At 40.4% G+C, this 21,967-nt stretch overlaps 1 protein-coding gene across 3 annotated transcripts in view; it reads right to left on the reverse strand.

Annotated features, from left to right (window-relative positions):
• The window catches only part of IQGAP2 (IQ motif containing GTPase activating protein 2), a 287,293-nt gene that overhangs the window by 14,751 nt on the left and 250,575 nt on the right, over positions 1-21,967 (reverse strand). For all 3 annotated transcript variants that reach the window (XM_078067166.1, XM_078067167.1, XM_078067165.1), the window contains 6 exons: positions 20,960-21,100; positions 20,519-20,603; positions 19,845-20,077; positions 10,922-11,054; positions 7,862-7,964; positions 7,054-7,195 (listed from right to left, as the gene is read on the reverse strand). In XM_078067166.1, the coding sequence (XP_077923292.1) occupies positions 7,054-7,195; positions 7,862-7,964; positions 10,922-11,054; positions 19,845-20,077; positions 20,519-20,603; positions 20,960-21,100 (837 nt within the window). The remainder of the gene's footprint in view (positions 1-7,053; positions 7,196-7,861; positions 7,965-10,921; positions 11,055-19,844; positions 20,078-20,518; positions 20,604-20,959; positions 21,101-21,967) is intronic.

Below are 21,967 nucleotides of genomic sequence, written 5' to 3' on the forward strand. Positions count from 1 at the left end.
ACATCTTGCATATAAGTAACCATCCTGTTTCAGGACAGGGAACTCACTATCTCCCCCTGCAGCATGCCTAATGGTTAAGGGCACTGGGACCAGATAGATCTAAGGTCCATTTGGGGCTCCTGTGGCTTACTAGTTGTGTGGACTTGTACAAATTATATAATCTCAATGAGTCTGTTTTCTCATTTATAGAATCGGAATCTCTCAGAGGACTTAGTGAGGACTCAATGAAAAGTCCCATGTAAAGCCACTCACTCGGGTCTGACGTGTGGTAAGCATTCACATGGTCATGAAAGCTTCGCCGCCCAAGATGGCAGCCACCGGCTACAGGTGGCAATGGACCACTTGAAACATGGCTAGTCCAAACTGAGATGTATTACAGGTGTAAACCACACACTGGATTATGAACGTTTAAGTATGAAAAAAATTAACAATTTTTTACACAAATTACATAGTGAAGTAATGAAATTTTCAACATATTGGATTAAATAAAATATACTGGAATTAATTTCACCTGTTTCTTTTTAAAATGTAATTTCTAGAAAATTTAAAATTACTTGTGTGGCTCGTGTTGAATTTATTTTGGCAAGTGCAACACTGGAACAGTCCATTCTTACACAGGCAGCTCACTCTGAGTGAATCCCACTCACTGGACCTGGTTAGTAATGGGACTTCAGCACTGAGGGGAACGTTTGGGGAACAGTCCAATCCCTGATTATACAAATGAAGCAACTAAGATGTAAGAGGCTCGAGAGTTACACAGAGACTATTTTCTAGAGTTGCAAAAAACAAGTTGAATTCACTTTCCATATCATCAGCCCCTCACAAACCTGCAGAGAGGGGCCCAAATTGTGTCCCCATCCCCCACTCCTTTCTTTTTGCACATGAAACCCCCAGTTCCTTAAGCCTCTTCACAATAGGATTTAAACAGAGTTCATAGTTTTGCTCCCATCTGTTTGCCAAAGATCTTAAGATGTGTCCCCTCCTCACCCCCAATGCAAACACAATGTTCTAGATATGGTCTAACCACCATAAATCAACTAACTGGGTGGAGAGGACTAGCTCCCTGGCTGTTCAAACAATAGGTAAGACAGGCCAATCAAACCAAGGACTTTAATTCTGAGGAAGAATTAAGAAGAAAAGAAATACAGTGGGGAGTTTGTTCATCGCAGCTGTGTTCAAATCCTATTGTTGGTAAATGAGACCACGTGGTGCTTGTAAACCGGTGTTACCTCTTAGATTTGGCCATTCCGCTCATAAAGCGTCTTTTATGATGCTCTGACCGGTAGCATCGCTGAGCCTCCCCCTCTGCCATCTGCCTTACAGTTTGTCCAAGTTTGAAAAGGAATTCATGTTTGTGCAATCTAAGGAATATTTCCAGTTGTTTAAAATTCTTCTAACATGATTACACATTTTTATCACCAGACAGCAAATATCACCTTAGCCATTTAGTGCCCATGAGAGTTTGTACCAAAAGCAAAGAAATCTTTCAGGTGGGACGATAGATGCCTCAACTGAATCATGGGATAGGAAAAAAAGTTCTTGAGAAATGACAACTGAAGCACCCGGGCAGTTAAGTTTGATTAAATCCACAAACAGTGCCTTCTACCAAAACACGCAGACTCCTGTAGAAAAACAAGCTTAATAAAGGTCATGAGGATCACATTTTTTTTTTTCTTAAAATAAGCTCTATGTTCAACATGGGGCTTGAACTCATGACCCCGAGATCAAGAATCACTTGCTCTACCTACTGAGCCCACCAGGCGCCCCAAAGTTCACATATTTTAAGTAGAATCATGAGTTATAATGAGAGAGATTTAGAATTGTGTAGTTTTCTGTAATTTATACAGTGTTAATGCATGCCTTCTTTGGTTCATTGTATCCCTTCCTTCCCCTCTCCTTCTGCCTTCTTCCCCATTTTAGAGATGAGGAGACTGATGCTGAGGTGACTTGCTCAGAGTTCTTGGCTAGTAAGTGCCAGATGGAGGCTGTAATCCCAGGTCTCCCCAGGAGGTCCCAACCAGGCTTTTCTGGTTTGTTCTTTTAGTAATCAGCAGGGTTGGTAGTATTGGCAAAATGGCAAAAGCCCAAACTCAGGCTCCTTATTCCATATATATACAGAAGGGAAACACAATGTTCTTCCTACCCCCATCTGTGCCTTCATGTCCCTCCCATCGATTGGTCTGTCTTTCTCTCTGGCCTGGAAAGATGCCCCAGCATCGGTTATGAAGTAACTGCTCTGCTATCATTCTCATTATTTATTCTAAGATTCCCAAGAGTACAAAGAGCCTTGCCCTCAATGAGCTGTAAAATCTTGTGAGGGCAGGCCCTGGAAGAGTTAAGATCATCTGAGTTTGAATCTATTCTCTACTTACTAGCCATATTACCTAGGAAAGAATTTTTGTCTGTTCTGTGCCTCTATGTAAAATATAGGTAATCACCTCTACCCCTTATGGTTGCTGAGAGTATAAAATGACAAATCTCATATATATCTATATATATCTATAAATCATATCTATGGAATATTATATATAATTGAATATATATGTATATAATACACATGTATATTATCTATCTGAATCTGTAAGATAGTCCCTCTCACGTGGTAAGCACTTCATAGGTGTTTGCTATCATCTTCAGCTAATCGCTAAGAATTATAAAGCTAGCATGGTATAAAGTTACTAGCATAAGTCCTGCCCCCATGGAGATGAGTTACTCATCACTGTAAGGCTAGTTATTTTGTAACTAATCATAAGAAGACATTTCTGAAAGTTAAAAACACAACCTGTTTAAAGAGGAAGCAAAATGGATTTTTTTTTTGGATAGAGAAAAGCCAGGTATTTTCATGTCTTAAATGCTCTGCATTCCATGATTGTCCATTTCACACTAACTTCTGAAAGGCATTGTCTGATTTTAGTTAAATTTGGTTCTGTAATGAAGATCTCTAAGAACTATATATTATGTTTGAATTAGGAATTTGGTTTATTAGCTTGGAAAAAGACATCCCCATAAGAGTTTTCAAATCAGTATTTAAAGAGTCTATTAATGGAATATCCATGATAAAGGGCTTATGAACTTAAAGCATGTCAGTGACTAGTTACTTGCTTCCCATAATTTTAGACTTACATTTCCTCACCTCAAAGATACAGATGTGGACTAGATGGTCTCTAAGCTTGCTATCACTGACACATCTTATAATTATCTATTATTAGCAAGATTTTCAAATATATACCTAAAGTATAATGTCTTTGAAAGTAAGGTTTGGCTAATATCATGGAGCTAATTCTATTGAATCTTTTGGGCAATACCCAAATTCCACTTTCACAGAAGGCTACCTGGTCAATCGTTGTTTCAGTTTGTCATCCCACACTGACCACTGACTGGGCTGCTTAGTGAAGGGCTCTACCTACAGCAGGATCTCAGAGTATGCCCAGAGGAAGGCTGTCTAGACCCCAGAGGTCTAGGAAAGCAGTGAATTATTAAGAATTATTAAAACACTAGCCCAAAAGCCTTTCTATAGAAATGAGAAAGTTGATTCTACAATTCACACTGAATTGCAAGGAACCCCAAGTAACCAAAGGCTTCTTGAAAAAGAACAAGTCTGAGGACTTACCAATTTCAAAACTTATTACAAAGCTACAATGATCAATGCAATGTGGGACTAGGATAAGGACTGATATTAAGATGAATGGTATATAATTGAAAGTCCAGAAAGGCATACGTGTGTGGTCAATTGGCTTTTGACAAGGGTACCTTTGTACCTTTGAGAAAAATAGTGTCTTTAATAAATGGTGGTAAGATAAATGAACATCCACATGCAAAAAAAAAAAAAAAAAAAAATGAAGTTGGACTACTGCTTTACACCAAACACAAAAATTAGCTCAAAAGGGATAATACACCTAAATATAAAAGCAAAAACTATAAAACTCTTAGAAGAAAACATAGGAGTAAATCTTCATCACCTTGGATTGGGCAATGATTTCTTATATATGACACGAGAAGCACAAGTAACAACAAAAAAATAAATTAACTGTCCTTTGCCAAGTTAAAAAACTTTTGTACATGAAAGAATATTACCAAGAGAATAAAAAGACAACCCATCGAAGGGGAAGAATATATGCAAATCATAAATCTGGTAGGGGTCTACTATCCAGAATATAGAAGGAACTCTTAGAACTCTGCAACAGAAAGACAAACAATCCAATTAAAAATGGGGCAAAGGACTTGAACAGACATTTCTACAAAGAGGGTATACAAATGGCTGACAAAGACACAGAAAGACACTGAATGTTATTAATCATCAGGGAAATGCAAATTGAAGCTATGATGAGATACTACTTTATACACACTAGAATGGCTATAACAACAACACAAAAGAGAATTTAAGTATTGGTGAAGCTGTGGAAAAATTGGAACTCTTATACCTTGGTGGTGGGAATATAAAATGGTAAAGCTACTGTGAAAAAAGTTTGGCAGTTCCTCAGAAAGCTGAATTTAGAATTACCTTAAGACCCAGCAATTCCACTGCTAAGTTTACACCCAAAAGAACTGAAAACAGGTGTTCAAATAAAAACTTGTACACCAATGTTCATAGCAGTATTAGTCACAAGAAGGTGCAAACAACCCAAATGTCCAGGATAAATATGGTGTATCCATGCAATGGAATATTATTCAGCCAAAAACATTGTACGGAGTCAAAGAAGCCAGACACAAAAGGCTACGTAGTGTATGATTCCATTTATATGAAATACCCAGATAGGCAAGTTCAAGAGACAGAAAGCACCAGGGACCAGGGCCCGGGGACCAGGGACTAGGGACTAGGGAGCATGGCCTGGAGAGATGTCCCGGGATAGTGGGGAGTGACTGCTTAATGGGTATGAGGTTTACTTTTGGGGTGATGAAAATGTTCTGGAACTAGAAAGTAGTGAAGGTTGTGTAACATCCTGAATGTACTAAGTACCCCTGAATTGTACACTTTAGAAGGTTAAAATGATAAATTTTATGTTATGTGTATTTTACTACAATAAGAAAAAATGAGTGGCTCTACTTAGTATGGTGATTACAGGAATAGACAGCATTTGTTTCCCGTACACAGTGGGGAGCTGTGACAGAGCCCCACAAGGGCTGAGGCAGGTAGGACAATGGACCAGGTTTCTCTAGCTAAGACATATGGCTGCCCAACAGGCCTGACTTACATGGTTTTGCTTTTAAAATGAATTCCAAAAGTTCACAGACCCATGGAGACTGTATAAATATATGTAAATACAGGATATTGAAATTATGTGATATTTTAGACTACCCACATTGTGATTTCCATTCATTAATGCACATATTTGAGTTGACTGCCTTTAGAAAATGATGTTCAAATAACAGACCAAACCAATTACGAGAAAATTTCTTCCCATTACTTCTAAGGACAAAGCATATGAGATCATAGGATGCTTGGCCTCATTTAATTTGTTTTTGTTTTTAAAGATTTTATTCATTCATTTGAGACACAGAGATACAGAGAGAGAGAGAGAAGATGAGCAGAGGGAGAGGGAGAAGCAGGCTCCCTGCTGAGCCAAGAGCCCGAAGCGGGGCTTGATCCCAGGACCCTGGGATCATGACCTGAGCTGAAGGCAGACACCTGAGCCACCCAGGCACCCCACTGGCCTCCTTTAATTTGTATGGCAGAACCACACAATCTGCATTTTCAGTTACCTTTATAATTGGCACTTTCTCCGAGGAACCCAGAGAACAGACTGCACAGTTCCTCGCCCGCCCTTCTCTGTTGCGCTGCCCTGTGTCGTCTCTCTGCAAATTCAATCTGACTTGCTCTTCAGCAGTCTAAGGAACTGCCTTCACCTCTTCTGAGGGCAAGGTTGTGTAAGAGTCCTGCAGCTTGGCCTGTGCCCTGCTCCCCGCTGGCAGACTTCAGACCCCCAGAGGGCAGAGACCGTTAATGGCTTGCTTACTGCTGTCTCCCCAGCAGGAAGCCAGGGCCATGGACACAGAGCAGGTACTGAAGATTTGCTACACACATAGATGAAGCCTTAGAAAATCTGAGCACAAACTAATGAAGCCAAAGAGAAGAAGCACAGGTTGCAACATAGGACACTGAATAAGTTTTTTTTTTTTTGCCATTTTAATGGATGATGATGAATATCCGGAGAAAAATTAACTGGAGATGAGCACTGTTTGAATCCCGTCAGGGGCAGAAAGGAAAGCTCTTGTTACAAATGAAAACCACCTCAGAACTCAGGACATGCAACTTGGAAGTAATTTGTGAAGTATTATTTAAATACATAATTATTCCATTTTGGCCCCATTTCCCACTTCCATTCTCCACCTCAGTCTCATACACAATTGACTTAACATGCACCCTTTTGTTTATGTAAGTTCTTAAAAACCGTATTGTTTGGTGAGCATATGTTTTGGTTTATGGTGTTTTGATTTATGGTGATGGATCTCATTGTTTCTTATTCTGTGTGTAAAGGACTGGTGTGGAACATCCAGAGGCCTTGATGGAAACAATACAGTATAAAAGCATGAATGCTTCATTATAAATGCTCAGGGGCAGGAACTAGGGTATAAGTCAAAGCTGGTAAACATATCCGGGCTTAGAGTAATAGGAAAGAAGGTTAATAAAGCAAATGACAGTGTTAGGTCTTCCCATGGTGTGCCTTTTGTATTAACACTGGATCCCAGACATTAAATATGGTTTCAAGTATTTCCTCATTAATCTTTTTACCACTCTGAAACAGGTATTTCCCTTCAGTTACCTAAGGACTTTTACAGGCAGAATTAATCACTTTGTTTCTTAAAAGAAAGGAATCAAATTGCTACATGGAAAACTGAAAAACAAGATAAGCTTTATAAACTATTATAACATTTAGTTCCCTCTTAAATGATAAGTAGTCTATTATCCTTTGGTCAGATGTTTGATGAATAAACAACATATTTCGATATTTAGATACATTAAAACGAATTATTTGGGGATTCAGCCTATTTAAATTTGCATGTTTTAAGATGCATAATCCGAGACATAATGTGCCCATTATGCCCCAAACTTACTTTATCATGAGGCTTTGGCCATCGATAGCTTCACCGTCCCCTAGGTCGTACTTGCTTGTCAAATAAAGGGAAATCTCAATCTTTGAGAGTTGATTTAGTGTATTTGCCCTGTTAGGGTCATTGGGGTCAACTGCTCCTTCCCCTGCAGAAATAAAACATTGTTATTCTTACCATTCACTCATTGTGTTGGCAGCAGCAAAGCAAGATAAATGTTCTATGGGAAAGACAGGCTTTGCTGTACAGGGGATAATGGTCTTCATAAACAAAACAAAACATATACTAATATATTCCAAGAGGCTTTTAAAATCTTTCTCTTTTTTTTTTTTTTTTAAAGATTTTAAGTAATCTCTACCCCCAACGCGGAGCTCGAATCCACAACTCCAAGATGAAGAGTCGCATGTTCCACCGACTGAGCCAGCCAGTCACCCCTTAAAAAGTCTTTGATTTAAACTGTAAAATAACATGGGGGCACAGATACTCAAAACATGAAAATATTACTAAAAGAGAACTTAATAAAAGAAATCGTTATAAAATACAGCAAGGAATTTGTAATAAATTTGGCTCTTTAATGATTTCTTTTCTTTATGATATAGGTTGACTAATCCCTTTTGATGCATCTAGAGTTTAATTGCTATCCAATTGATTTGTAACCTAGGACACTATGAATTACAGAACTCTTAATGTAGGAAGGGGCTAGTGTAGTTATCTTCTTAAGTAAGGTTAAATATTAAGATTATTTTGATCTAGAATAGGAAAACTGAACAACTAAACACAAACCACAGGATAAACAGAAGGCAGAAGCTCTTACCAAGAAAAGACTCCACACTAGGTACCTCTCCCAGGGATTCCAGTAGTTCATTCAGCAAGTCCTGTTTGTCAGGTGCAATTGCATCCTGGTGTTCCAACAGGAGCTTTACAGAGACAGCAATAAACACAGAGACACAAACAATTAAAAGTAAATTCCTAAGTGCTACCATTTTTACGTCAAGTTCCCTTTCCAGTTTTTCAAGATAATTTTCTTCTAATACTGTTTGATTCTTATTTTTATTTTTATTTTTTTAAAGTAAGCTTTATGCTCAACGTGGGGCTTGAACTCATAACCCCGAGGATCAAGAGTCCCATATTCTACCGGCAGAGCCAGTAAGGCACCCCTATTGTTTGAATCTTAATTACAAGTCTGACATTTATTAAAATTAGAGACCACAGGGAAACACAGTTTTTAATATTGTCTTAGAGGTAAATGCCTACTTTACATGAAGAAATTGTAGCTTTGTGAAAGGTGCCCATAAAACCCTCTTTCAGCAAGATCTGGTGACATGTGCCTCCAAGAAGCCTTCTACCACTTAACCCGTGCTCCAGCCCACCTTGACAGAAAAGGTCAAATGTGGGGAGGAAAGTGCCTAAAATGAGGCAGAAGTCTCTCGGCTAACACTGCTAATAAACTGGAAGCACATTTCCATATCTCTTCAGGGAAAAATTAAGTGGTAATCAAACAGTATGGCTATATATAAAAAAAAAAAATCACATTAGCTATTTTAATCTGCCTGGCAATTGAAGATCTTTCAAGGGTAGGGATCACAGGAACGCGCGTATGGTTGCTTGGCCTGAGACCTAGATGTACCAGGTGTTGCTTCTGGTACGCAACCCCCAAAAGGATGCGAGGCGCGTAAAGAGAGGCATTACAGAAGTAATAAAGGTGATAAAATGACATAGTGACATCTGGAATGGTAGAATGCATATTTCTGGAGGAAGGTACATTAGTGACAGAACAAAATAAGGGATAACTTTAAGTTCCTGTTCTCTGAAGAGACAGGAGAGCTGATTCGGCTGCTGTCTCTGGGGAGTGAGGATTTAGGCAGCTAGTTTCAACCCTTTATTCTGGTGATTACAGAACAGAAAACTTTCTTGAAAATGTCTCTTTAAGGAGCTTATTTTGAGGGTCTACATGTTCCTTAGAGGACAAGGGGCAAGCAGGGGGTCACAGGCTGTGTGGGCTGAGCTGCCGCCAGGCTTCTGTGTAGATGTGGACACCTCCTCGTTTGAGACAGACTGTAAACAGAAGAGTCTTTCTCGGCAGTCACGGTACTCCCACATTAGACATCTGCTTCCAGCCTAACACAGGAAGACAATCCAAACCGGTCACAAGCCAGACTTCCCAGGAAAACAGAATCCCCTCTTTTCAATTTTTGTTAACAAAAAGAACAGACGATTTCTCCTTGAAGAGTAACAGTCTAAATGAATACAGTAACATTTTTTTCATGGCTATCCCTGGGAAAGAATGTCTCATTCTAAAAGATAACTCCGCCCCGCTTTTTCTGCATGAAGATACTGCCCTCAACCAATGTGTAGCCAGCATGTGGACATTTTTTTGAGACAGATAATCTACCATAAAAAAGACAACAGTCGTTGCTCAAATATGAATGAGTCCACTTGCTCATTAGAGCAGTTTTGCAAATGTTGCATTGCTGGACATGTTTTATGATTTTGAGTGTTTATACATAGAGAAAAAAAGTATAGCCTCTTCATTTGATCAACCAACTCACTCCTTTGGCTGGCCGTTCAGACCCGCCTTTGTTTAAGGTCACTCAAAATACTCATGGAGAGCTTGTTGCAAATGTCAGGGTGGTTCCTTGTTCCATCCCTGAAAGACGGAAACCAAAAGCAGGTCCAATCTTTTTTCAAAACCTGTATTCAAGCTTTAGTTTGTTAGTTAGAAGAGCTTAATAACACGGACTGAAATTTTAGTAGCCAATTTTGCCTCCTGTTAGTGTATCTGCTTTGATGGGGGCGGGATAGGACCTTTCAGAGGTGTATATTTGTTAAGCTTTCCTCCTAGTTGTGTGTAATCCCAACTGAGTATACCCTTAATGAGGGCTTCTTGACCTCTAGTGTGTATCTGCAGAACCTGGGTTCTTGTTAGAGTGTAAGTTCTGAATTGGGAGGTCTGGAGTATGTTTCTAAACATGTCCCTAAGACTTCTCTTGGAGGAGCACGGTGGTAAGCTATTTTCAAAAAGATTATCTTTTAGGAACCAGGTTTTTCAGGAAATACTTTCCAATTGTTTTTTTCCAAAAAAAAACAACAACAAAAAAACCCAAACAAAAACCCAAAGAAACTCTCAACACTTAGCCTCTTTTTACTTTAAATGATTGAGGAGCCATCTAAGGCTTTCCCATGCTGAGCTAAGTGCCCTGACCCCAACAGACACTTAATATTCTTTTCATGGCTGATGGTGGTGACGTTTGCATGCCATCTGGATGGAGACATTGTGACATACCACAGACTATGAAACTGCCTTTGAGAAATGGGATTTTTCCAGAACAACAGAAATGATTCTTTGCAGGCGGCTAATGTTGGGTGGGGTGGCCTCTCTTTCCTAACCTTAAACAGCCTATCTTCCCTATCTTTATGTTCAATATTGGGAGAGAGAGAATATTCTCATTATCCCAGAATTTTACTGGAAAAGCTGGGAAGATTCTAGAAAGGGGAAGAGAAATAGTGTGGGGGTTCAGGCAGTGCAGCCCTGGTGGGTAGAGGAAATAACAGGGCCTGTCCCTGCTCAGGACTTAAACTTGACATTCACAATCTGACTTTGTCAACAGATCATGTAAGAAGTAAATTTTCTGATTTGGGAGGAGCTTTATTATGCACTAGAGGGAATAAATGCACCATGTAAAAAGTAAATGTGGCTTGTTTGGGAAAAGGAATCTTATTCATGTGTAAATCAGGGAATAAATAATCCAAGGTTTCTTAGGATTCTGAGTATGAGTATTATTAGCACATGCTTACAGGAAGCCCCGTAGAGACTAAGCATTTTTAACAAAATTGCATCTGAACCGTGCTAAGACCCTTTTCCAACCCCACTTACTGAATGTGTGCTGATGATTTCTTCAATTGAAATATAAATGACTGGTTTGCTGACTGTCACCACATCTGTGTATTTATCCATATTAAACTTTTCTTCTGGCTCAGGGACATTACAGGCTTCTTTGAAATATTTCCTAACAAAGAAAACAAATTCTTAAGACAGAGTTCAAATTTCTGAGGTAAATAGCTTTGTCAAAACACTGAGGAAATCATGAATTATGACTAGTGCTTTATTCTCCATCCCAAACTATGTGTGTGTGTGTGTGTGCATGTGTGCGTGTGTGTGTGTGTGTGTGTGTGTGTGTGTGTATGTTGGGGAGGGGGGAACTTGTTCATCATCTTCCAGAATGGCTCCTAACTATGGAAGCTGAGTCCATGTTTCTGTATGTTGGACCCAGCTCCTCGAGCAGGAATAGAGACAGCAACATAGCCTCAGGTTCTGTTAGTGACTCAATGTAGTCAAATTATGGTTATTTTATTTTATTTATTTTATTTATTTTTATTTTTTATTTTTTTTAAAGATTTTATTTATTTATTTGACACAGAGAGATTGAGAGAGAGAGAGTGAGCACACAAGCAGGGGGAGTGGCAGGCAGAGGCAGAGGGAGATGCAGATTCCCCTCTGAGCAGGGAGCCCGATGCAGGACTCGATCCCAGGACCCTGGGATCATGACCTGAGCCGAAGGCAGACGCTTAACCGACTGAGCCACCCAGGAGCCCAAAATATGGTTATTTTAAAAAATGTTATTTTGAAAACAGGGCCTCTGAAATTTAGACAAAAATGTCAAGACTGATAGTCTTTGATCTAAGAATCAAGTCTTTCTAGAGAAAATAATCTGGAAAGCAATTTATCAAATGTGCTACTTTATTTATTTTTAAAAAGATTTTATTTATTTATTTGAGAGAGAGTGAGGGAGAGAGAGCACAAGCAGGGAGAAGGAGAGGAAGAAGCAGACTCTCCTGCTGAGCAGGGAGCCCGATGTGGGGCTCAATCCCAGGACCCTGGGATCATGACCTGAGCCAAAGGCAGACACTTAACGACTGAGCCACCCAGGCGCCCAAATGTGCTCTTTTAAATGGCACAAGCTCCTGGGCCTAATAACCCTTCAGAGCTTCTGTTGCCAACATGACTGAAATTCAAGTTAAGCCTACTCTACTCCTAGTTGATCCAAGCAATAGTTGCTGACTGATGGAAACACTGTTAAGGCTAGACACACTAATATGTACCATGTCCCAGTCTCCCAGTAATCAGATTCTAAAAAGTTTGCTCTTTAAATAATAGCAAATTTAGACAGGGAGTTCAAGACAGCCAGGGGCTCTGGTCATGGTATAGAAGTGATCCTTTTGTACAGGCAGAGAAGGTATTTCATTCTATAATGTGGTAAATTTTCTTTCTTTTTTTTTTTTTTAAGAGGGAGAGTGCAAGAGGGGAGGAGCAGAGGGAGAAGGAAAGATAATTTTTTATTTATTTTTATTTTTTATTTTTAGTTTTTTACAGTTCTTAATTTTATTATGTTATGATAGTCACCATACAATACATCATTAGTTTTTGATGTGGTAATCCACGATCCATTGTTTTCTTATAACACCCAGTGCTCCATGCAGTACGTGCCCTCCTTAATACCCATCACCGGGCTAACCAATCCCCCCTCCCCCCTCCCCTCTAAAACCCTGTTTATTTCTCAGGTCCATAGTCTCTCATGGTTCATCTCTCCCTCCAATTCCCCCCCCCATTTTTCCCTTCCTTCTCCTAATGTCCTCCATGTTATTCCTTATGTTCCACAAATAAGTGAAACCATATGATAATTGACTTTCTCTGCTTGACTTATTTCACTTAGCATAATCTCCTCCAGTCCCATCCATGTTGATGTAAAAGTTGGGTATTCATCTTTTCTGATGGCTGAGTAATATTCCATTGTATATATGGACCACATCTTCTTTATCCATTCATCTGTTGAAGGGCATCTCGGCTCTTTCCACAGTTTGGCTATTGGGGACATTGCTGCTGTGAACATTGGGGTGCATATGGCCCTTCTTTTCACTACATCTGTGTCTTTGGGGTAAATACCCAGTAGTGCAATTGCTGGGTCATAGGGTAGCTCTATTTTTAAATTTTTGAGGAACCTCCACACTGTTTTCCAAAGTGGCTGTACCAACTTGCATTCCCACCAACAGTGTAAGAGGGTTCCCCTTTCTCCACAACCTCTCCAACATTTGTTGTTTCTTTCCCTGTCCATTTTGGCCATTCTAACTGGTGTAAGGTGGTATCTCACTGTGGTTTTGATTTGGATTTCCCTGATGGCTAATGATGATGAACATTTTTTCATGTGTCTGTTAGCCATTTGTATGTCTTCTTCAGAGAAGTGTCTGTTCATCTCTTCTGCCCACTTTTTGACTTGATTATTTGTTTTTTGGGTGTTGAGTTTGAGAAGTTCTTTATAGATTTTGGATACCAGCCCTTTATCTGTAGTGTCATTTGCAAATATCTTCTCCCATTCTGTGGGTTGCCTCTTTGTTTTGTTGACTGTTTCCTGTGCTGTGCAGAAGCTTTTTATCTTGATGAAGTCCCAAAAGTTCATTTTTGCTTTTGTTTCACTAGCTTTTGGAGATGTATCTTGGAAGAAGTTGCTGTGGCCGATGTCAAAGAGGTTACTGCGTATGTTCTCTAGGATTTTGATGGATTCCTGTCTCACATTGAGGTCTTTCATCCACTTTGAGTTTATCTTTGTGAATGGTGTTAGAGAATGGTCGAGTTTCATTCTTCTGCATGTGGCTGTCCAATTTTCCCAGCACCATTTATTGAAGAGACTGTCTTTTTTCCATTGCATGTTTTTTCCTGCTTTGTCAAAGATTATTTGACCATAGCGTTGAGGGTCCATATCTGGGTTCTCTGTTCTGTTCCATCGGTCTGTATGTCTGTTTTTGTGCCAGTACCATGCTGTCTTGGTGATCACAGCTTTGTAATATAGCTTGAAATCGGGCAACGTGATGCCCCCAGCTTTGTTTTTCTTTTTCAACATCTCCTTGGCGATTCAGGGTCTTTTCTGATTCCATACAAATTTTAGGATTGTTTGTTCCAGCACTTTGAAAAATGTCATTGGAATTTTGATCGGGATGGCACTGAAGGTATAGATTGCTCTGGGTAGCATAGACATTTTAACAATGTTTATTCTTCCGATCCATGAGCATGGAATATTTTTCCATCTTTTTGTGTCTTCTTCAATTTCTTTCATGAGTGTTTTGTAGTTCCTAGAGTATAGATCCTTTACCTCTTTGGTTAGGTTTATTCCGAGGTATCTTATGGTTTTTGGTGCTATTGTAAATGGAATCGTTTCTTTAATTTCTCTTTCTACAGTTGCGTTTTTAGTGTATAAGAAAGCAACTGATTTCTGTGCATTGAGTTTGTATCCTGCCACATTACTGAATTGCTGGATGAGTTCTAGTAATTTGGGGGTGGAGTCTTTTGGGTTTTCCACATAAAGTATCATGTTGTCTGCGAAAAGAGAGAGTTTGACTTCTTCTTTGCCAATTTGAATACCTTTTATTTCTTTTTGTTGTCTGATTGCTGTTGCTAGGACTTCTAGTACTATGTTGAACAACAGTGGTGAGAGTGGGCACCCTTGACGTGTTCTGATCTTAAGGGAAAGGCTCTCAGCTTTTCCCCATTGAGGATGATATTCGCTGTGGGTTTTTCATAGATGGATTTTATGAGCTTGAGGAATGTTTCCTCTATCCCTATACTCTGGAGAGTTTTAATCAGGAAAGGATGTTGTATTTTGTCAAATGCTTTTTCTGCATCAATTGAGAGGACCATATGGTTCTTCTCCCTCCTCTTATTAACGTGTTCTATCACACTGATTGATTTGCGAATGCTGAACCACCCTTGCATCCCGGGGATAAATCCCACTTGGTCGTGGTGGATGATCCTTTTAATGTACTGTTGGATCCTATTAGCTAGGATTTTGTTGAGGATTTTGGAATCCATATTCATCAGGGATATCGGTCTGAAATTCTCCTTTTTGATGGGGTCTTTGCCTGGTTTGGGGATTAAGGTAATGCTGGCCTCATAGAATGAGTTTGGAAGTTTTCCTTCTGTTTCTATTTTTTGAAACAGCTTCAGTAGAATAGGTATTATTTCTTCTTTGAATGTTCGGTAGAATTCCCCAGGGAATCCATCAGGCCCTGGACTCTTGTTTTTTGGGAGGTTTTTGATCACTGCTTTAATCTCGTTACTGGTTATTGGCCTATTCAGGTTGTCAATTTCTTCCTGTTTCAGTCTTGGCAGCTTATAGGTTTCCAGGAAGGCCTCCATTTCATCCAGATTGCTCAGTTTATTGGCATATAGTTGTTGATAATAATTTCTAATAATTGTTTCTGTTTCCTTGGTGTTAGTCGTGATCTCTCCCCTTTCATTCATAATTTTATTAATTTGGGTCCTTTCTCTCTTCTTTTGGATAAGTCTGGCCAGTGGTTTATCAATTCTTTATTAATTCTTTCAAAGAACCAACTTCTAGTTTCATTGATCTGATCTACTGTGTTTCTGGTTTCTAATTCATTGATTTCTGCTCTAATTTTAATTATTTCTCTTCTAATGCATGGCTTAAGCGTTGTTTGTTGCTTTTTCTCTAGTCCTTTAAGGTGTAGAGTTAGTTGGTGAATTCGGGATTTTTCTATTTTTTTGAGTGAGGTTTGGATGGCTATGTATTTCCCCCTTAGGACTGCCTTTGCAGTATCCCATAGGTTTTGGACCGATGTGTTTTCGTTCTCACTGATTTCCATGAATTGTTTAAGTTCTTCTTTGATTTCTTGGTTGACCCAAACATTCTTGAGCAGAGTGGTCTTTAGCTTCCAAGTGTTTGAACTTCTGCCAAATTTTTTCTTGTGATTGAGTTCCAGTTTTAGAGCATTGTGGTCTGAGAACATGCAGGGAATAATCTCAATCTTTTGGTATCGGTTGAGACCTGATTTGTGACCCAGTATATGGTCTATTCTGGAGAAAGTTCCATGTGCGCTTGAGAAGAATGAGTATTCTGTTGTTTTAGGGTGGAATGTTCTGTAAGTATCTATGAGGTCCATCTGGTCCAATGTATCATTCAAAGCTCTTGTTTCCTTGTTGATTTTCTGCTTAGATGATCTGTCCATTGCTGAGAGTGGAGTATTGAGGTCTCCTACAATTAACGTATTGTTATCAATATGACTCTTTATTTTGGTTAACAGTTGGCTTATGTAGATGGCTGCTCCCATGTTGGGGGCATAGATATTTACAATTATTAGATCTTCTTGTTGGATAGACCCTTTAAGAATGATATAGTGTCCTTCTGTGTCTCTTATTACAGACTTTAGTTTAAAATCTAATTTGTCTGATATAAGAATTGCTACCCCAGCTTTCTTTTGAGGTCCGCTGGCATGGAAGATGGATCTCCATCCCTTCACTTTCAGTCTGGATGTATCTTTAGGTTCAAAATGAGTCTCTTGTAGACAGCATATGGATGGGTCCTGTCTTTTTATCCAATCTGCAACCCTGTGCCGTTTTATGGGAGCGTTTAGGCCATTCACGTTGAGAGTGATTATTGAAAGATATGAATTAATTGTCATCATGTTGCCTGTGAAGACCTTGTTTTTATAGATTGTCCCTGTAAATTTCTGTTGTAGATCACTCTTGGGGTCTTTCTCCTTTTATAGAACCCCCCTTAATATTTCTTGCAGGGCCGGCTTAGTGGTCACATATTCTTTCAACTTCTGCCGGTCGTGGAAGCTCTGCATCTCTCCATCCATTCTAAATGAAAGCCTTGCCGGATAAAGTATTCTTGGCTGCATGTTCTTCTCATTTAGTACCCTGAATATGTCTTGCCAGGCCTTTCTGGCTTGCCAGGTCTCTGTGGATAGGTCTGACGTTATTCTGATGTTCCTCCCTCTGTACGTAAGGAATCTCTTCCCCCTAACTGCCCTTAAGATGGTTTCCTTGGTTCTAAGATTTGCAAGTTTTACTATTACATGCCGGGGTGTTGGCCTGTTTTCCTTGATCTTAGGAGGGGTCCTCTCTGCCTCTAGGACTCGAATGTTTGTTTCATTCCCCAGATTAGGGAAGTTCTCAGCTATGATTTGCTCAAATACATCTTCTAGCCCTCTCTCTCTCTCCACTCCCTCCGGGATTTCAATGATTCTGACATTGGAACGCCTCATGGTGTCACTTATTTCTCTGATTCTATTTTCATGGACTCTGAGTTGTTTTTCCCTGGCCTCCTCTTTTCCCTTTTAACTATTATACTGTCTTCCAGATGGCTTATTCTCTCTTCTGTCTCAGTTACCCTAGCTGTTAGATTATCTAGATTGGATTGGATCTCATTGATAGCATTTTTAAGTTCTGCCAATTCCCCTTTTATTTCTGCCCTTAGAGACTCTATGTTGCCATTAATTGATTTCTCCATTCTAGCCATTGTCTTCACAATTGCTAGCCTGAATTCCATCTCCGACATCTTGGTTATATCTGCATCCATTTGTAAATCTGCAGCATAAGTCATAATCTCTGAGTCTTTTCTGTTTTGGGGGCTCCTCCTCCTAGTCATTCTGTTGATGGGTGTTTGAGGGAATGTATAGAGTCCAAATTATTGACCAGAACCCAAGCACGATGCACCTGTTTTCTTGGGACCTTAGGGTTGCTGGCCTCTTGTTTTCCCAGCCTGTCTTCTGCGGGAGGGGCCTGCCACGCTGTTACTCAGGCAACCCTGTTTGGGTGGAGTTGCCCTGCCCCCCTGTGGTGGGGGATGGGCTCAGTGGGAATCAGTCTTTGGGGCTTTTGTTCTCTGGCGGCTTTCCGCGTCTCTTCCGCGAGTCAGAGCAGAAGAGACCGTTTCCAGGCTTCTGCCTCAGAGCAGAGAGACCTCAGTCTGTTCTTCAGTGAGCTCTCCAGGCCACACCGTCTCCGTTTCTGTCCGTGCTGCTATAAACTGCAGCGTCCTGGGTTGTGCGCCCCTCCGCAGCACCCCCAGTCCCGCCTCCAGGTCGGGGCACGTCTCTGCCCTTTGTGCTTCTAAAACCGCCAGCCGCCCCCAGTTCACACGCATGACCCCACCACTCCGGGTTTCCGTCCCGGGGGCTACCCTAAAGTCCTTTCCCCGCCTCTACCGGTCTGCGAGTCTGTGCCCTGTCCCCAGCGCGCGAGGCTGTCGCTCACCGGTGGTGTAGGATCCCCACGGCCAGGCACCCTCCCGCCGCCGTTTATCCTCCGATATCTGCCCGCAGAATCACGGCTCTCCGCTTCATACCTCGAAACCAACTGCCTGCGATATTCTGTCTGTAGAGATCCAGATCTTCTTATATCTCAGGCTGGTTTCGTGGGTGCTCAGAGTGGTCGGTAGATATCCACTTCAATTCCGGGGACCAGTTGAAATAGGGTCCCCTACTCCTCCGCCATCTTTCCCCCCTCATTTATTTTATTTTTTAAAAGATTTATTTATTTGAGAGAGAGAGGGAGAGCGTGTCCCCAGGGTAGGGGGGCGGTGGGCGCAGAGAGAGAGAGTCTCCCTGAGATCATGACCTGAGCCAAAATCAAGAGTCAGACACTTAACTGACTGAGCCACCCAGGTGCCCCTGCAGTAAATTTTCATATGCCTGAAATTATCTTTGGTCTATCTCCTAAGGGTACCCAAGGCTTATACACCAAAAAGGCCTCTACCTTCCCAGCCCAAAGCTGAAGAGGTTAAATGGTGGGCAGCCCTGTTGGTGCGGGAGAAGAGCATGTTTCCATGTGACAGTTGGTCTTCCTACACTTTTTTGACAGTTTGTCTTCCTACACTTTTAATAGGTTGCTGAGGAACACATAGGATAAATACAAGTGTGAGAGGAAAAAATAGGAATTTAAGAGGAAGTGGGGGGGGACTTTGGTTTTGTTTCTTTTTGAAGAAGAGCTGGAACCACAGATGTTTGATAAGAACAATCTGAGAAAAAAGGAAGTAAAGGGAAGCTGTAGTAGCAGATAAGGATTTGCAAGAAATAGTACATTTTTCATCCGTGAGAAGAACTAAAATTAGCAGCTCGAGATATCAAATCTTCCTGTAGTAAGAGGATTTGGAGGGAATTTTCTCACAAGAGGCCACAATTCTAAACAGAGAATAACGATCATGAACTACCTTTGTGAGCAGATAAATCACTCTTCCAGAGGAAAACTGAGGAATGAGAAATCAATTTTCTAAGTGAGGAGCTACAGAGGCTGCATTTATGTCTTATTTCTATGACCTACCAATGGAATGGCAACAAGAGAAAAAACGAACACCAAATTGAATATGCTTCCTCGGAGAGCTTCAGGGTGACTGTTTCTTCCTACCAGACCCATTCCTTTCATGTTCCCATGGAAAGATCAGTGATAGAATTTGGAAATGCCTATCAAGGCGATGGACGTAAGTCTTACATGGGTAACAGAGGTTAAAGAAAAGAACATACTCCTATACAATCCTCAACAAACATAAAAGCTGGATCTCCCTAGCCTTTTGAAAACCAAATACTCAGTGTCCTACTATTGTCTGATGCAGATAAGCAAGTTCTTTCTCATTGGACACATTCGTAAAGAAAACAGAACCAAAAACCCTCTTCTTAAGTTCAATGAAGAAGAAATCTGCTTTTCTGACTTCTAAGTCCTATAAGCCAGTAGCGCACCAGGAAGAGTAAAGATTTCATTCTGTCCACAGCAGGAATCAAACTTCTGGGGATGATTCAGGGTAGCAGGGGCACCGGGGGCAGGGGTGGGATGGGGAGCCCCCGACTGAAGTGACCCAGCCTGCTCTTTCCCCATTGCGCCAGCAAGAAGAAATGCACGCCACCACCTGAGGTTCCTGTCCCTCAGCCCCAACTTCACTTCTGAGTACAGAACACACATGACTTTTGCTCATCATCTTGCAAGTTTCTCCAAAAGTAATCACCCCTCTCACCTGAACTCTTGATAGGTCTCTGATAAATAATTGTTCATAGAAGAGAGATGCTCATTTTCTCCTTCGAACAGCTTGTTGGAGGCTGCATGCTGAAGAACCTTGGCCACCGATCCCAAGTTTCTCCTTTGGTCGGGATTGATCTGACCTCCCGCAGTCATGTCAATGATATCGAAGCCGTCAGGAGCTACGATAGCCGGGTTCATGTATCGGTAGTACAGGAGGTTTCCCACAATCTGGAGGAATGCAGAGGAAAAGACCGTTTTCAAGAGAAACAACTCAAGAGTTTTAGATTTTTAAAAATTGAAGTAAATATTCATTGCCGTTTCCCAAGAAAGATCATTTTCTGATCTGAATCCTAAAAAGGAGTTCTGTAAAGGTAGTGAAAATAGTCACACATTACCAATATAGCTAACCAAATTATTTTTGGTGAAAAATAGCATAATTAGAGCATATTGTCCCCAAATGCTCTAATATAAAGATTCTCAATAATGTGTAAGATCTCTAAAGTAATTTCAGCATCATCAATAATCTTGACAGTCATTCAAAACAGAAGACCTGCAGCTTTTTATAAACAGTCATGTGGAGGGAAAAAAAAATCTCACAAAATGTAATGCTGATAATTTTGGCTCACGCCCCCAACAGAAGCTATGGTGAGATGACCCTTGAAAATCTACCTTTAATAGCTCATCTTCTGTGGCATCAGGAAATTTCTCATGGATCGAATTCTTCAGTACTTTGGCTATATACCTCAATCCATAACTACATGTAAAACAGATGACAAAAGAAAATAATGGGAAAAGGCTAAGTGAGAAAGAAACACAAAGCAGTTGTTCTAGTCAACTACACTGGAGCAGTTTTCTTAAAAATTAAACATAAAATGAGATGGTAACAGAATCACAGGACCTTCACTGATGACAGTCACTGAGCACTGTTTTTAGTGTTCCCTCTTTGGAGAACAGTTATGAACTTAAAATGCAAACGCAGGCAAACTTTTAAAATCATGTTAAAACAGTATGAGGGAGAATGCCTATCTTGACTGCCAGGATTTATTTAACATCGTGTTGCAAGGACTTTGAGGGAAGAACCTCGTTCAAGTAGCTACGTGTACAACTTACGGCAGGAGATCAAGGGAAGAAATGATAGAATTCAGGACTTTGTCGGTGACCCTTCTCAGATTCTCAATGGATGCCTCCAGTTTATTTTTCACTTCTGGGTATGTTAGAGCTTGTTCGGTGGTCACGTCATAAGGCAGCTTGCTGAAAACACAAGGGCTTTCAATTAATTGGGGGCTTAGGGACAAGCATTTGTGTTCTTGCCAAGCTGTTTGGACAATCAAGTTTTGTACAGTGAAGTGGACTTCATCCACTGATCTCAGGCGCAAAATGTTTGCCAACTGAGGGGAGGTCCCATGTGCCCGGACAGTCCCCCTGCCACTAGTGGACGAGGGGGACTCCAGCCTCTCTCTCGGGACTTTTCTGGCAAAATAACAGGAGACTCAAGTGATACAGACCCGGCTAACTTTCTCTCTCTCTCTCTCTCTTCTTTTAAGTAGGTTCCCCCAGTATGGAGCCCAACCCTGAGATCAAAATCTGAGCTCAAGACCTGAGCTAAGATCAAGAGTTGGATGCTTACCCAGCCATCCCTCTTTTTTTTTAATTACAAAAAAACAGTATGTTCATTACAGAAAAAATTGCATATAAACAAACAAGAATATAATACCAACCCAGAGACAACCATCTTTCATATCTTGGTGCATAACTTTCTAAGTCCTACTCTATACATCTGTGTATGTGGGCCTAACACACACATGGGTATAATAGAGTTGATACATATACACATTCCATACAGATCCTACACACACACACACACACACACACACACACACACACATACATGTATTTTTATAGAAAATGGTTTATTGTACTCAACTACAACTGAAAACTATACCACATTTTTTCCATGCCAATAAAAATATTTCTATACCATTATTCCAAACAGTTACTAAGTCTACTATGTGTTATACAAACATTTATTTAACAAATTCCTCAAAGCTAAATATTTTGACTTTTCCCAACTTTTTGCTGTTACAAACAGTGCTGTGAGAACCATCCACGTAATTCTCT

Source organism: Halichoerus grypus, chromosome 2, assembly GCF_964656455.1.
Source record: "Halichoerus grypus chromosome 2, mHalGry1.hap1.1, whole genome shotgun sequence".
In the NCBI taxonomy this organism is placed as follows: domain Eukaryota; kingdom Metazoa; phylum Chordata; class Mammalia; order Carnivora; family Phocidae; genus Halichoerus; species Halichoerus grypus.